Source organism: Halichoerus grypus, chromosome 7, assembly GCF_964656455.1.
Source record: "Halichoerus grypus chromosome 7, mHalGry1.hap1.1, whole genome shotgun sequence".
NCBI classification, from domain to species: Eukaryota; Metazoa; Chordata; class Mammalia; order Carnivora; family Phocidae; genus Halichoerus; species Halichoerus grypus.
In genome coordinates this window covers 14,904,929-14,922,339 of record NC_135718.1, presented here as the reverse complement: position 1 = coordinate 14,922,339, position 17,411 = coordinate 14,904,929, and the positions used below count along the sequence as shown (strand labels likewise).

The following is a 17,411-nucleotide window of genomic DNA, read 5'->3' as shown; positions in this document are numbered from 1 at the left end:
AACATTTCCTAGGCTCTATCCTCAATGAACTTCTAGCAATTTCCAAAACAAGCTTTGTGCCTTTTACTTCTGTGTTCATGCTTTTCCTTCTGCTAGAAATCTCCATCCTTCTTCATTCTCCTAATGAACTCCTAGTCATCCCTCCTAGGTGCCAGGGAAAGTCTACTCTGTGTAACACATAATGCTCTCAGTCAGATTAGACACCTTGATCAAAGCAGGGGAAAAGAGGCAGATTTTCAGTGGCAGTGTTGATGTGACATGATAGGAAATTTGGCATTGAGATCAGATTTTCTCCACTCTATAAGCCGTCAATAAAATTCTCTCCTGGAGATTGAATTCCTTAATAAATCTGTTTCAAACTATTAACAGAGATTTAAAAAAATATTTTCTCTGCCCTAAGATATATAGATACAGATACAGAAAGAGAGAGAGAAATTTTTTTAATCCTCATAACAACACTATGAGGAAGGTATAGTTACTTCCATTTTCTAGATGAGAAACTTGAGGCACAGAGAGGTTGTGATTTGACCAATGTCACATTTAGATGGATGAGAGAGTAGGACCTTGAACTAGGCAGGGGTTGCTAAAGGTTGTTCTCTTAACCACATTACACTTCCCTTCAGTGGTTATGATAGGAAAAATGATTTACTCCCAGTTATTATTTTTTAAAGATTTTATTTATTTATTTGAGAGAGAGAGAGCGGGAGCGGGAGCGCATGGGGGGAGGGACAGAGGGAGAGAATCTCAAGCAGACTTTGCGCTGAGCATGGAGCCTGGTGAGGGCCTCGATCCCATGACCCTGAGACCATGACCATAGCAGAAATCAAGAGTCAGATGCTTAAACGACTGAGCCCCTCAGGTGCCCCAACTCCTACTTATTGAGAGAAAGTAGAGTGAGGAGGTCTTGGAGTGGCCTAGGATGACCTGGGATGGGTTCTTGCAGATGAGTTTTGCGCCAGATCTTGCAGAAATGGTAGATGTTGGCCAGCAGTGTGGGTGGATAGAGTGGCCTGACAGAAGCACAGGTACGGGCTTAAGCAAGACAGGAAGTCAGTTGATTCGGCAGGCACATCTGTCTCTCACACTTAATACTTCTTGAGGTCAAAAAGGATGGTCCCAGTTTTGAAATAAATATATGAAGTGCAGTGGATAGGTTGCTTTTTGCACTAGAGAAAAGTGCAGTTTGGCAACTGTTTAATAAATAATCTATTTCAAATTTTTAAAAATACTGTCAGGAATCAACTTTTAAAGATAGTATGTTCAAAGTCACCTCCTATTAGCATTCATGTTTATTGACCAACTCAGGGCAAAGCATGATTATCTAATATCTCCAAAGGAGATAATACCCTCATTTTCTGGGATCTAACTACATGTTTAAAAATCAGCAGTAAAGGGGTGCCTGGGTGGCTCAGTTGGTTAAGCATCTACCTTCGGCTCAGGTCATGATCTCAGGGTCCTGGGATCAAGCCCCACATCAGGCTCCCTGATCAGCGGGGAGTCTGCTTCTCCCTCTCCCTCTGCCTCTGCCCTTCTCTCCTGCTCGTGCTTTCTCTCTCGATCTCTCTCAAATAAATAAATGAAATAAAATAAAATAATCAGTAGTAAAACTGCTGCGATCACAAGCAGCCTCTTCACTCCCCAAGTCAGTCCCACACAATTAAAATAACTGAAAATCTCAGTTAAACCAGATATTATACTATAGATATAAACCTCTGTGTGTGTGTGTGTGTGTGTGTGTGTGTGTAGTGAGAAATTTTGAACAGAGATCAAACATGGAGGCATTTCAACAAAGGAAAAAATATTTGGTACAATATGAAAATTAAGCTTACAATTGGAATACCTTTGGAATCTCAAGAGCAGCATACTGATTCTGTGAATATTATGTTTTATTCCTTAACCCATTCCCACATGTAATACTTTATTCTCTTTGAGTTTGCTTCTAATGCAGTTTAACCCTGGTTTTGACAGTGTCCATCAACTTAATTTCTTTTATTAATATGAATTCTTCTCTTAGTGAGTAAAGCTAGCTAATGTGTTTTTTTTCTTTATCATTTCATGCAGAGCAAATAGTAAATTAGGAAGGAATATGATTTTCACTTTCATTTTTCCCAAGTGTAAACAATGAAATCAGAGAATCTGTGCTGGAGATCTGGAGTCTTGGTATTTGTTGATCCTATGGAATCAACGCCCTTGATTAGCTGTAAGCCAAGCCATTAGGCTGACTTAATTCTATGCTCAGTAAATTAATTCTATTTTCCTAATGTGACTAAAAACTAAATTTCATATCAATATAAACACTCATTAAACTGCAAATACCCAGTTGTGCAAGCTGTTGAAAAGACTCATTTTTATTTATAGATGGATTTTGATAAGAATAGCATTAAAAGTAGTTTAGTAGGGAAATGTTAGAGTGATTAATGTGCAGTTGTTTGCATTTTTAATATTTCACTCATATATCAGATTAGTATTTGTGCATACTGTCAGACTTTATTCTGTCCTTGTCAAAACACTTATTACTGCTGACAGGTATAACATATCCACATTAATCCTTAATTCCTTGATTCAATTTTCTAATTGCTTTTTTGGCATGCGATGATGGCCATTTAGTCTTATGTGATGTGTTCATTATATGGTATAATAATGTGCTTTAAAAATTAGCCGTGTCATTTAAAGTAACTGAACAAGAAAAAATGACTAAAGATTGGAAATTTCAAATTTCACTGTACTTAGATATTGGTATGTTACACATACTGGAGCTTGTCCATAAATCATAGTCACAGAATGTTAAAGGGACCCTAAAAATCATACAACCTATTTGTTCACTTTTCAGTTGGGGAAATTGACTTAGCAACATACCCAGTATCACACAAATACATGGTAGCAGAGTTGGTCCAAGAACTCAAATGTTCTGAACCCTGAATCCCTGCCTCACGAATGAGGCAGGTGCATGCATATGACTTTTAGAGTGATATCTTAAGTTCATTCCTACATTAATAGCCAGGCTGAAAGAATGAGATATTCTTAGTCTTCTTAAGCTGTATTTTTAGCAGTATCCTAAGGTGGTTAAAAACCAAGATATTAGAATCAGACAGATCTGAGTTTCAGTCTGTCCCTGGATCTGCCCCTCCCTCACTGTGTCACCCTGAGAATATTATCTGACCTTTCTGAATTTTAATTTCTTCGTCTTATAGAAAATAATGTAATAATGCATGTAAAATGCTTAGCATAGCACTTGAAACCTAGTTAAGTACTCAACAAATGTTAGTTAATATTATTTTTCCATGTTTTATTATCCCCTTAGTATCCATAATTTGGAGAAACTGAGTCATGCCTACCATGTGACAATTTCATTTATTCTTTAATTCACTCACTTATCATGTGAAAAATATACTCTCTTAGATGGTATAGGTAAAGCAAAGAGGAATCCAACATGGTATCTGGCTTGGTGGAGCAGAAATCTAACAGAGACATATGACATATACATCAATAGCTAGAGTAAAAGACTAGGAGACATAAGTCCCCAAAGGTGGCATAGGCACCATGCTTAGGCATTTCAAAGAGAGAGATGAGTGCAGGGACAAGAGGGATGAATAAGAAACTGGGCCTATCCTCAAAGAGATTGTTCAGTGGATAATAGGGTATTTGTGAGTGTCATTCAAGGTGAAAAATGAGGAGGACCATAAAAGGTACAATTAAAGAACTAAAGGGAGAGAGACTCAATACCTCAGACCAAGGAAGGATTCATGGATGAGTTGGATTTGGGGGGTGAATGATTTTAGAAAAATTAGAGGCCTATAGGAAAGATCTCCTAGACAGTAGGGATATTATGAGTGAAGACCGCACACATTCCGGAAACCCTGGGCACAGCTGTTGAATAGTGAACACTTACATTGACTAAAACACAGAGCTTGTGCAGAATAAAAGATGACATTTGACAAGAGCATGGCAATCCTGAAATGCCATTTTGGACTTCACAATACAAAGATCACAAAGTGCCAGCCATCAACCATTTTGGCCCATAGATGTCTTCTTTTGACAGCAACAATTTTGAGATCTAATGTCTTTAAAGAGATCTTATACTTTCCAGTTCACTGTAGTACCCACTACTTTTTGTTGTCTTATTCTAGAAGTTGAGACAGTCTTCTTACCTACTGTAGGCATTGTGCATAACGGTTAGGCATACAAGCTCAGAAGATAGGTGACACTGCTCCAGACCATGGCTTTGTCATCTATTGTGTCTACAACTCTAATTATGTTAAACTCTCTGAGCCTCAGTTTCATTATCTGTAAAATGGGAATAGTTCCTAGCTCATGGAGTAAGGTTAAACTCACGTAAGCATGTAGCACAGCACAAGGCATATTGTGAGCATTGAAGAAATGTTAGCTATTATTAAATTACCCACCTGGGCCTTGAAGGAATTTGAGTTTGCAAACTTACTTTGAAAATAGTGAATGTTTTTGAGAAAGGAAACATCTTTTATTATTATTATTATTATTATTATTATTATTATTATTATTTTTAATCTTCTGAGGCCTAGTCCAAGGACATCAAATAATTCTGTTAAGTCCTCAGCTGCTGGGGTGAGGGTTTTCAGTGATGGGGCTTCAGTGTGATTTCTGGAAGTGAATCACTCACTCATTTACTCTTTGAGCGGGCCAATGGAGGAAGGAACAAGTATGTAGCCCACTTTGCCCATTGGTATCTTCCAAGCACCCCGTGATTCTTGCAGTAGCATTTTCCTAAGCTATGTCAAATGGTGGCCTCACTTTCAGAGTATTTCTTTTTCAGTCATTATAAATTTTAAGAACTGTCATCTTGAAAATCCTTATGATTCCAGAAGCTTCTCTGGTAACTTGCTTGTCTTTAATAGCTGATAAATGGAAAGAGATAACACAGAATTTTTGCCTCTAAAAACAAGAACTTGAAAGTATGAGTACAATAGTTTCAAAAACACTAGAGTGAACAAAACAAGTCTTTTTCACTCTAAAAGTGCTGTGTGCTTAATAAACAAGGACTACTAATTATATAACTGTCAATGATATTTTCTGGCACGGTCTAACACCAGCTTCTTGCAGTACAACAAATATGAAACTGCCTGGAAGTAAATCACAGTCTCTAAGTGCTATGGGCAAACAAACCCATGCCTTATCTCTTTCAAAGGCAGCCATGGAAAATGCATGATAAATTGCACAGTTCAGTGAACATGTTATGTCATTGTGAAATGATTTTGATTCATGGTTATGTATCTATTGCTGAACAACTGGCAAACCTCAAGGTATCAGAAATATCATTCATGGGGTTTTGCTATTTTCTGCTGCAAAAATCAAGTGCTATAAAGTGGGTTTTTTTCCCTTTTTTATTTAAAATTCTTTATTGAAAGTGAGATTTCCTACAAATTCTTCGGAAATAATTTTTTAAATTATGTGAATTCTTGCCAGAAAAGTCAAAGAGCTGTGCTAGTCATTAATATTTTTAACAAAATGAGTAATTCATATTTTTGCTAATAACCTTTTATTAAAATTTTATAGCCAAAATAGAAAAAGTTATAAGCCAGTTTGATTTTAAAACAGAATTATAAGCTTTTTTCATATAGTTTATCAATATAAAGAAATTTCTGAATGTTTTCTGTACAATAGCAGCAGAATTAAGAGTAAGGAATTATTGAGGACGCTTTCACAGAAGTGGCTCTTATACAAGCATAATTCCTTTTCCATGGTCAAGATATTTTACTACACTCTACATCTGTTGCTGATTCTCTGACGTTAAATAATTAAGTCATTTTCCACCCGAAATTAACAGTTCTTTTTTTACTAATTTTTCTCTCAGTTGGTGCTTTTGGCATTAGCATTTGATGTTTAAAACCTTATCTTCCAGTGTTAAAAACAGCAGAAAGGAAGCCTGACAACACAGTCAACTGATGTACTCTCAGATTGTTTCCTGTTTTTCTATATCCCCTAAACCAAGAACCACTGTTTCTCAACTATTTTTTGTTGTTGTTTTGTTTTATTTTGTTGTAATCATAAACTTATTTTCTCCTCATTTTTGTAATCAAGTATTTTAACATGAATTTGGATATTTTGAATAGTTCCAAGTATTGCATTGAGAGCTTGAAAACAAAACAACAAAGAAAACCTTACCTGATGGTAGAGAGGAGAAGTATTTCTTAAGTATATTAAAGAGGATTTTAATATTTCTGATATATCACCATTATTTTAGCCTGAATTCATTTTATTTTCTCTTAGTATATTTTAACCAATTGACCTTTACATATACTTTGCATTTATTAAATTAGAATAAATTTCAGAAGCCTAGAAATATGGTTCAAAACATTCATAGTATTTTTCTGTTAGCCTTGGAATATGACAAGCCTATTCTCTAAATATTTACATCATTGGAGAATATCTATGTACTTATGCTGATTTTGACTTAACATTTTCAAAAATAAGTCTGTTAAATTAAATGTAAGCTTTAAAGTGTAAAACCGTAGATCATGTAACTTGATACAAGTATTGCAACATGGCTTACAGCATATTCCTGGAAGAATTTTATGCCCTTTACTTCTGCCATCATGGCCACTTTCACCTTTATATTGAAAACTCCCAAAATGTATCTGTATGAGGAAAATTTTTAAACATGAGATTTATGTTGCTATAAAGGAGGAATCCTTTATAATCATATAAAACTGTTGTCACCAGAAATTTCAGTCTAAGTTTTACATGAAAGGGGACATATTTTATCTTTAATGCCTCGTTAAACTTTCTGGAAACGGCAGTATTCTAAAATATTCTTGGTGAATGACTGCATATGTCTGTATTTCTTCTGAAAAGTTCAAATATGATCAACAAAAAAACCCCGAACAAATCATTTGTTCTAATAATTAAACCAGTGGCATTTTTTTCTTCTATTTTGTCTTCATGCATAGATGTTGCTTTGACCTGTCAGCCATGTCTCACTTGCAGTTTTTTCAGTGAGGTAGCCAAAATCACCTTTCCTATGCTAAAATGATATCCTCACTGTTTCAGAGGTGACATTGTATTTACACCTAAATTCCTTGTGCATGTTTGTGTCCACACGTGTGTGCATGGAATGTGTGTGTTTGCACACCTGTGTGCTTGCACATGTATTTATGTACATGTGTGTGGGTGCATGTTTGTTTGTATATGCACACATATGATAAACTACATTGTGTGGTTAAGAGAATGGACTCAGGAGGCAGCCTGCCTGAGTATAAATCTCAGCCCTGCTCCTTCCTAGTTATATACATTTAAATAGGTAATTTTAACTTTGCTTCAGTGTTCTCACTGTAAGATTTAAATGAGTTAATATATGTAAAGAATTTTGACTATCTAATTCATAGTATAGTACTTAATACAATACTAGCTATTACTACTGTAATTATTATCATATTTTCATTTACTCTATTCCTAAGGTCATATTGTTTATACAAGTGTCTTAGTTGGTGATTATGACACACGTATTTCAAAGAACTGATCTTTGAGGGAGTATAAAGGCCAGGCCCTCTTGGCCCAACTTGATTGTTGAAAGATTATTCTGGCTCTAGGTCTCCTCTTGGCCCTGCATCTTAGTTCAGCCTTTTCCCTCTGTCTAATGAGGCTTCCTTCTTTTTCCTTCTACATTTTTTTTTTTTAAAGATTTTATTTATTTGACAGAGAGAGACACAGCGAGAGAGGGAACACAAGCAGGGGGAGTGGGAGAGGGAGAAGCAGGCTCCCCACCGAGCAGGGAGCCTGATGTGGGGCTCGATCCCAGGACCCTGGGATCGTGACCTGAGCCGAAGGCAGACGCTTAACGAATGAGCCACCCAGGCGCCCTCCTTCTACATTTTTTTTCGACCATAAGAACCTCTGCTTGCTAACTCTATCTCCCACGGAGTCTGCTTCTTTGGAAATCCAATTTATGACACTGAGCTCTGTTGCCTAAAACTTCCTAGAAAAATGGCCAGCCCAGTAGCAATAAATACCTCTTATGTCTGGAATTAATACCACTTCCCAGCAAGCTTCCTTAGAGAAATGTCTGATTATAGGTCTGGGACAGGCAAAAGACAAGGAAGCTATCAAAGGCTTTTGTGGTTATGTCAGCACTCAGGAGCCAATTTGAAGATATTCTCATTGTTCAAAGATAGTACAATTTGAACAATTAATAAAACTAAAAACAAAATTATAACAGCTATCAATTGAAACACATCAGAAATATTAAAAGTTATAAATTTATAATGATAATATAAATTTTCATGTTTGGAGAATGCTAGCAAATAGTTATTTTGAAAATTGATAAATAAAAGGAAATCAAGTATTTAGCCTACTTTTCCTATAAAAGCTGTATAAAAACTCTCAGTAAACTAAGAATAGAGGGGAACCTCCTTAACTTGATGAAGAATATCTGCAAAAATCTTACAGCTAACATCATGCTTAATGGTGAGAAACTTGAAGCATTCCCACTAAAATCAAGTACAAGGTAAGGATATCCCCTTCTCACCACTCCTTTTCAACACTGTACTGGAAGTTGTAGCTAATGCATTATGACAAGAAAAAGAAATAAAAGGTATGCAGATTGGGATGCAAGAAATGAAACTATCTTTATTCACACATGACATGATTTTCTATGTAGAAAAATCCAAAAGAATCAACCAAAATACTCCTGGAATGATAAGCAATTATAGCAAGTTTGCAAGATACAAGGTTAAAATACAAGTCCGTTTCTTTCCTACATACCAGCAATGAACAAGTAGAATTTAAAATTAAAGATACAATAGTATTTATACTACTACTCCTCAAAATGAAATACTTAGGTATAAATCTAACAAATATGTACAAGATCTGCATGAGGAAAACTATAAAACTCTGATGAATAAAATAAAAAAGAACTAAATAAAGATATTCTGTGTTCATGAATATGAATAATCAACATTGTCAAGATGTCAGTTCTTCCCAACCTGGTCTATAGATTCAAAGCAGTCCCAATCAAAATACCAGCAGGTTATTTTATGAATATCTACAAACTGACTCTAAATTTTTATGGAGAGGCAAAAGACCCAGAATAGCCAACACAGTATTGAAGTCAGGAGGCCAGACCCTACCCAACTTCAAGACTTACTATAAACCTACAGTAATCATGACAGTGTAGTATTGGTGAAAGAATAGACAATTAGATCAATGGAACAGAATAAAGTGCAGAAATAGATCCACATAAATATAGGCAATTGATCCTTGTCAAAGGATCAAATGCAATGCAATGAAGTAAAGATAGACTTTTTAAGAAACAGTTCTGGAACAATAGGACATCCAATGCAAAAAAATGAATCTAGATAGATACCTTATACCCTTCACAAAAATTAACTCAAAATGGATCATAGACATAAATGTAAACTGCAAAACTATAAAAGTCCTAGACGATAACCTGGAAGAAAACCTGGATGACCTGGCATATGGCAATGAATTTTGGATGCAACACCAAAAGCACAATCTGTGAAAGAAATAATTACTAAGCTGGAATTCATCAAAAGCAAAAACTTCTGCTCTTCAGAAGACAATATCAAGAGAATGGGAAGACAAACCACAAAGTGGGAGAAAATATTTGCAAGAGAGACATCTGATAAAAAACTGCTTTCCAAAATACACAAAGAACTCTTAAATCTCAACAATAAGAAACAAGAAAATTAAAAGTGGGCCAAAGACCTTAACAGATACCTCACCAAAGGAGACATGCAGAATAGCGAATAAGCGTATGAAAAGATGCTTCATTATCACATATCATCAGAGGAAGTTCAAATTAAAACAGCAACAAGATGCCACTGCACACCTATTAGAATGGCCCAAATCTGGAACACTGACACCACCAAATGCTGGTGAAGAGGCAGAGCAAGAGGAGCTCTTATTCATTGCTGGTGGTAATGCAATGGTACAGCCACTTTGGAAGACAGTTGATGGTTTCTTAAAGAACTAAACGTGCTTCTACTATATGATCCAGCAGTCACACTCCTTGATATTTACCCAGTGGAGTTGAAAACTTATATTCACACAAAAGCCTCCACATGTATGTTTATAGTAGCTTTGTTTATTTTATTTATTTATATTTTTAAAGAAAACACATGCAAGTGGTGGGGAGGGGCAGAGAGAGAGAATCTTAAGCAGGCTCCATGCCCAGTGTGGGACCCGATGTGGGGCTCAATCTTATGACCCTGAGATCATGACCTGAGCCAAAGTCAAGAGTTGGACACTTCACTGACTGAGCCACCCAGGTGTTCCATATAGTAGCTTTATTTTTAATTGTGGAAATTTGGAAGCATCCAGGATGTCCTTCAGAAGGTGAATGGATAAATAAACTGTGGTACATCCAGACAATGGAGTGTTATTCAGCACTAAAAAGGAATGAAAAGATATGGAGGAACCTTAAGTGCATATTTATTACTAAGTGAAAGAAGTCAACGTGAAAACGCTAAACTCTGTGATTCCAACTACATGACATTCTGGGAAAGGCAAAACTATAGAGCCAGTAAGAAGATCAGTGGTTGCCAGGGTTTGGGGTAGTGAGGAAGGGATGAATAGGTGGAGCACAGAGGATTTTTAGGCAGTGAATATACTTTGTATGATACTATGATGGTGGATATGTGTCATTTACATTTGTCCAAACCCATAGACTATAACACAAGAGTGAACCCTAATGTAAACTATGGACCTCTGATAAGTATGATGTGTCACTGAAGGTTCATCAGTTGTAACAAATATACCTCTCAGGTGGGGGCAATTGATGATGTGGGAGGCTATACATATGTTAGGGCAAAGTGTGTAGGGGAAATCTTGTACCTCCCTCTCACTTTTACTGTGAACCTAGAACTGCTCTAAAAAATAAAGTCTACATCACATGCATGTGATGTAATGAGCACTGGGTATTATATAAGACTGATGAATCGCAGACCTGTACCTCTGAAACCAATAATACATTATATGTGAGTTAAAAAAATAATCCTATAACAATTATTAAAAAAATAAAGTCTAAAAATTTTAAAAAATAAAGTCTATTAAAGAAATAAAACAAGCTAAAAATAGAACAGAGTACTTTTCAAAAATATGTACCAATTTTTAACTCCCCAAGAAAAAAAAATGTCTTCTAAATGTTAATGACCACCACTACAAAAATACTATATTACTATGAGAAAATATTCAATTGAACTATTAAAAAATGAGACATTGTGTGTCCCCATACACCTAGGAGTGTACAGTTTAGCTGACTGAAGCATGGGTAGGAGAAAAGTAAAATAGCAATGTCCTGTCAATTATGTGAATTTAAAATTGGGTTTTCTTTTTCAGGGAGCACCCAAACCCATAGCCATTGAACCATGTGCTGGGAACAGAGCTGCTGTTCTGACTGTTTTCCTTTGTCTACCACGAGGATCATCAGGTGCCCCTCCTCCTGGACAGTCAGGTAAGATGAATGTGGAGCCATCAGCAGTTAGGCAAAACATGTAGACTAAACAGAAGAAATAAACAATACTACCAAGCAGCACAGTGAGGATATTTACATGGTTCTAATGTAAAGCATGGTAGAATTTATTAGAATGCAAACTTCTACCAAAATATCTAGAAATCTGCATTGCTATAAATTCAGATTTGCCAGTGTTTCTCTTAAAACTACATGTTAAATATGTATGTATGGTTGTGTAATATACGTGTGTATGTATATTCAAACACACCCCAATTTGTTGTAACTACAGTGAGAAATCTCACTAGCATGGCAAGTTTTTGACCCTTTCGGGCTGCTTATTTTTTCCCAGTATGTGTGTCATATAGGATGCCAAAATTATAAATGTGATTAGAAGTTTGCTTCATAATTATGGAACCAAATTAAGGAGTTTACTTGCATGTTTGGAATGTGTAGTATGTCAGAGGATAATAGCTTGATGCCACCATCTCAGTATATTTAATATATGCTCTTGTTATCAGACCAGACAGCTGGAGCTCATGGGCCAGGGAATCCTCCCCCTCAGATGGCACAACCAACCTTTGCCTCTGATTCTCCTTTTCCTACATGAAAATCATATTTTGAATTTGGGGGTAACTGTATGTGTCCTATTAGAGGTCTTCTCATTGCTGTGATGTTGTCCACATTGTACACACACACAATGTTGACTATAACTTGTAATTAAATCACAAACCATGCTTATTTCTCTCTTTTTACATATTCCATTCCATTTACTTACAATGTGTAATTTTTCCATCTCCGATTATTTGCTCTATCCAACTCTTATGAAATGGATGCTTTTTGAGGGTAAGGGTAATTTCAAATCTGTCTTTCTTTTCAATTCCCCTTAAGCAAAATGTGCCAGAAATCTGGCAAGTTCTCAATAACAGTAGTTGATACTGAACTCACCTCCCTGATTATTTTATCTTCTCTTGGTTCCCTAGCTAGCTTTGACCTTGCTCCTCACTTTCTTGATTTGTATCCATCCTGACACAAAAATGGAAGCTACATTACTTTATACCCTATAAATTTTAGATATTCATGTAACAGAGTTTTTCCTATATGGAGACAGAGGGTTTCCACCACTTAAAAATGATTTGTCATTTATGGTACCTGATGATATCTTGTTGCAGGAATTTCTACACAAAGTTTATTTGTAGATGTTTATTCAAAGAAATAAACATTCTCTACTTCCGCATATGTTGAGTGAATGCCTTGCTCTCCTTTCAGAACCACCAAGGTAAATATAAATGGGATGCAGCAAGTAGAATAGTTTGGCACAGGTCAGATAAGATGGATAATTATAGGTACTGTGCCCAGCTAATGGAAGTATTGTTTTAGGGCTGGGATGATTTCCAAAACAAACACTTCACTAATGAAAACAAGTCTGTATGATATACACCAAGGTTCTTCTAGATCCTTGACAAGATGACGTACAGATGGGCAGAGTGAAGGCAACTGCCAATACTCTGTCCCTTTAACCTCTGAAATCTTTTTGACTGATTTGAAAGAACCAAGTAGCAGTGTGGACAATTACCTCAGCTGTGTTCGATTGCAGATGCATTATGATGACTAACGATAATGCTATCTTAGATGTGCATAGTGCTTTACTCTTTACAAAGTGTTTTCTTATTTTTCACATTTGATTCTCATGACAAGCCTGTGCAATCAGTATTATAAAACTCACTTTGTAAATGAGGGAATTGAGGCATAGAAATCTCTATTTCTACACTCAAGGAATAATTAGGAAACTACTAGAGTATAGAGGAAAAAAAAATACTGATAGCTAACATGCCAGGTAATTTTTCCTGATGATCTGTAGCAGAGAGCTTATTTGTCTATGATCCATAGCCCATGTCTTCACAAAGCCCAACATTTGGGGGAGTCCTGAAAATGTCTATAGAGTCGATAAAGGTAGACAAAACCTTGAGTTAACTTACCATACTTTTTCAGAGCCTGTAGATTGAACTATGTTGAATATGTGTGTGCATAATTCAGGATGAGCTTGTTCTTTGTTTTTTAAAAAAAACTAATAAATGTTTTCTAGGTATTTTTCTAGGATTAAGAGTCTTTGAGTCTACTTCAAAATACAATATTATCTGCTGTCTGCAGTCTACTTTGAAATGCATCAAAAACATCGTATTGATGTATGGATAGTAGGATGGGGTGGATGGACAGATATATTATAAAGCAAGTAAAGTAATGTTAATGGTAGAATCTAGGTGGTGGGAATACTGTCGTTAAAATTCTTTCCACTTTGCTGCATGTTTGAAATTTTTATAGTAAGATGTTGGGAAATAAAAAAAAAAAAAACAAACAAAAACCTCCTGACTTCACTGCAACCAAACAAAAAATAAATTTAAAAAAACAGGTACTGTTTGTAGAGAGAAATTTTCTAACGTTCACGTCTCAGTTTTCCCTGAATAAGGCAAATACTGACACCAACATACAAATTAAACAACTTATTTTTTTACTCTTCATCAGGATACTTGGTATGTATACAGCCAATTAAAACTTAACATAGTACCATCCACTACTTGAGAAGAAATGCATTCCAGTGATCATTCGAGAACCATATTGGCTCTTGGAAAGGAAATTTTGACATTGGTTATCTCATTTCTAGAGTTTGGTTTATCTCATATCTTTGCAAGAAGTCCATATATGTGCCTGTGCTTATCCCAGTGCCTACACACAGAAAGCAGTTCAAAAACACTTTTCATGATGATGGTGATAGAGAAGGAGCTTCATGGATCAACTCCTGACCCCATCCCTACTATGGGATGAACATGGTGCTGGGAGCCTTCTCCTGGCTCTTGAGCGACTTATGCTCCAGATATTAGCATATCTATTCAATGACTAATAAGTCTTATTTATTAGATTAAAATTTCTCTTGCAGTCCTTAGCCCAGTCCCAACATTTTTTACAAGGCCCTTTTTTGAAATGTAGCTTTCCAAATGTTCAGTGATGCTTTTCCTAAGGCACTCTTCATTACCATGAATAAAAGCCCTGAAGACAAGGATAAGTTTGGGGATAAAGGGAAGGTGGAAGCATCTGAGGAGCATGGTGGTCTCTCTGAAACTGAATGTCAGCACTGACAAATAGATACACAGTGCTAGTTTTTTAGCCATCTCTTTTGAGCAGCAGCTAGTAATTTTTTTAATTTAAAATATGACGTTGTCTTTGGAGTTTCTTCTCTTTCCACCAGAAAGTGTTTTAGGAATTCTTAGCAAGTAATAAGGGTCTAAAATGTGTGAAGTCCTTTCCATGGCTTTCATCTTAACAGAGGTCAAAAGAAAAACTGCAGATTCATCCATCAGATTACCCCATGCACTAATCTTTTTTTTTTTTTTTTTTTTAATGTAATGCATTTAGGTGTTTGTGAGAAATTCTCCCTCTTGATGGCTTAGAAGAGTAAAAGCAAAAGATATTAAATAGGTTTTTTGGCATTCCTGAAGCTGGACTAATTAGGTTCCCAGCTCCCCCACCCCGTAAACCTGTTGCTTCATTACTCTATCCTTTGTGAGAAACTCCCGCCAACCATGCCAGACTGTTCGGGTTAATGTGGGATTTCTGCTGTTGACATTTGTACACTCTACACCACTTTCTCTACTGACCTCAAAATGGTTGAAAGACTGACATTCCCATGAAAACAGGGCCCATCAAGTAATTGCTGCATGAAACTAAACAACCAGGCATGTCTCCAATCACCTTGGATGGCAAGGTCCTCAAGCATTTCAGAGTCACATTAAGATGAAATGTGGACAAAGTAAATAGAGCTCTTCAAAAGCCTAAATTGAAAATGATAATGATTGCTGTAACTTTGTGATGGAAGATTATGGATTTCGTAGTTTATGGATTCTCACTAATAAGAAGCAAATTAAGTCTTCTCACTGGATTAAAAATCCCAGGGACCCAGATGTCCACAGCCAAAAACGGAGCTATGTGCTTCAACTAAAAGTAGAATTTTGCCCTGATCTTGCCCCACATTTGATTGAGTCTAACATTACCAAAAAGAATACTGTAGAAAGTCTAAGGTTTTGAATCTTCTTTTCTTTAGGCTTAGAAGTTTTGGCAGGATGACCAGATTATTTTGAAAAATCTATAATATTGTATAATGTTTAAAATGATAGTCTACTCACAGTGTCATGGATAATGATGACACAAAAGAGACCTTCGTTTAATTAAATGAAAAAGAGGTGGGAGAAAGGGAACTAGTAATTCTGAGCATTGTATCGGGTGCTTTCCATACAGTCATTGGTTTAACCTTCTTAATGATTCTGGAAAGTAGCTATTACTATCCCACAGCACCAGTGAAAAGTAGGTCTTTGCAGTCCCAGAGATAGATTGGGTCTCCAGGTTCTCATTGTGGGACTCTTTTCCTCTGAAGCCAGTTTTTAAAGCTAATTCACATTTTCCAGAAGCTTCTGAGTTTTCCTGTCCCTTAGGACTCTATTTTCCTTCCATAACTTTGCCACTGTATCTTCACACTTGTTGAAAAACACCTGTTGATCTAATCTTAGCACTCTCTCTGTTAGAGGTGGCTGGAAAAAGAAATTAAACTACTGAACCATATCAAGACTTCGTTATCAAAAATCTGGCATGGTAGTTACTTTTAACCTCAAATCCAAATATTATTTACATGCACCATATGTATCTTCATAAAGAAGAAGCAAGGAAGGGGCATTTCATGGCAAAATAAACTATAAAATTAGGCAGAGAACCCAGGCAACCACAAAGAACAAATACCTGAGATTATTGTTAATAAATATGACTCTGTCAAAAACACACCTACTATTAAAAAGGCCCACAGATCAATAGTAGGAAATAATTTTATCCTCTATCCAAAATATCGTTATATAGTTATTGTGAATCTTCTTGTACTACCTTTATTAATTTGAGAAATATTTAAACGCGTCTGCTACATGCCAGGCACTGTATGTACAGTAGTGAAAAAAACAGGAAGTTCCTGTCCCTGTAGGGGTTACAGCCTACGTGGAGATAAACACAAAATAAATAGTCACGCAAATAAACCCATAATGACAAATTGTGTTAGGTGCTATGGACATAGAGTAGACAGTGCTTAAAGAGAGAGTTATACGGTTACTAAGCTTAATATCATTCTAAGGGAGTAACAAAATGACAAACAGTCATTCAAATGCCCTTTCCTCCGTTCTCACTTACCACCATGTCTCCGTCCTGCTTGACAGTTGAATAGTCCCCACCTCGCCTCTCCAGCTTCTGGAAACTCTCCCCTCTGGTGTGCCTTGATCTACCTCAGGCACCTACTTAGAGATGATGGACGTAGAGCACCTCCCCTCTGTTCTTGGTCTGCCTCATCTGCCTGGAATCCTTTAGCCAACCTCTCATCCTTCTCCACCCAGTCCCTCGAGGGTTGTGCCCTCTCCACTCACAGGGGAGCTGACTCCTAACTCTGGATCTCCAGCCAACCCTGCTCACCTATTAAGCACCAGCATCACAACCTGGATTTGCTGCTCTTTAAGCATAATGTCACTCTTCCTTGACTCTCTCCCTGTTACCACCGCCTACTTCCCTACTGTTTTTGTACAGTTCATTTCAGAGTGGCTCAAGTTTGAAATCCTGGAGTTGCTTGTCTTCTCTCTTTCTCCCATTTTACATGCAAATAATCACAGAGCTCTGTAGATTTTACCCCTTTTGGCAGATAGAGCGGACATCTTGTTTTTGCCATTCTTCCTGTCTCCAGTTTTCATCTGGGCACTGGCCGCTGTCACTGGACTTCTGCCAAAAGAGAGCACAATTCTAATCATATCATTCTCTTCCTCATAAGCCTTTGCTGGCATTTTATTGCTTATTGAAGTGAGTCCAGACATTTAGTCTGGAGTGTGAGGTCCTCCTCAACCTCTCTTCAGCATTCTTTCGGGTTTGGCGTCCACCCACAGAATCCTTGCCAACG

General features: G+C 36.6%; 1 protein-coding gene across 2 annotated transcripts in view; it reads left to right on the top strand.

Annotated features, from left to right (window-relative positions):
* The window catches only part of ATRNL1 (attractin like 1), an 839,881-nt gene that overhangs the window by 727,342 nt on the left and 95,128 nt on the right, over positions 1 to 17,411 (top strand). For both annotated transcript variants that reach the window (XM_078077077.1, XM_078077076.1), the window contains exon 28: positions 11,329 to 11,443. In XM_078077077.1, coding sequence (XP_077933203.1) covers positions 11,329 to 11,443 — 115 coding nt within the window. The remainder of the gene's footprint in view (positions 1 to 11,328; positions 11,444 to 17,411) is intronic.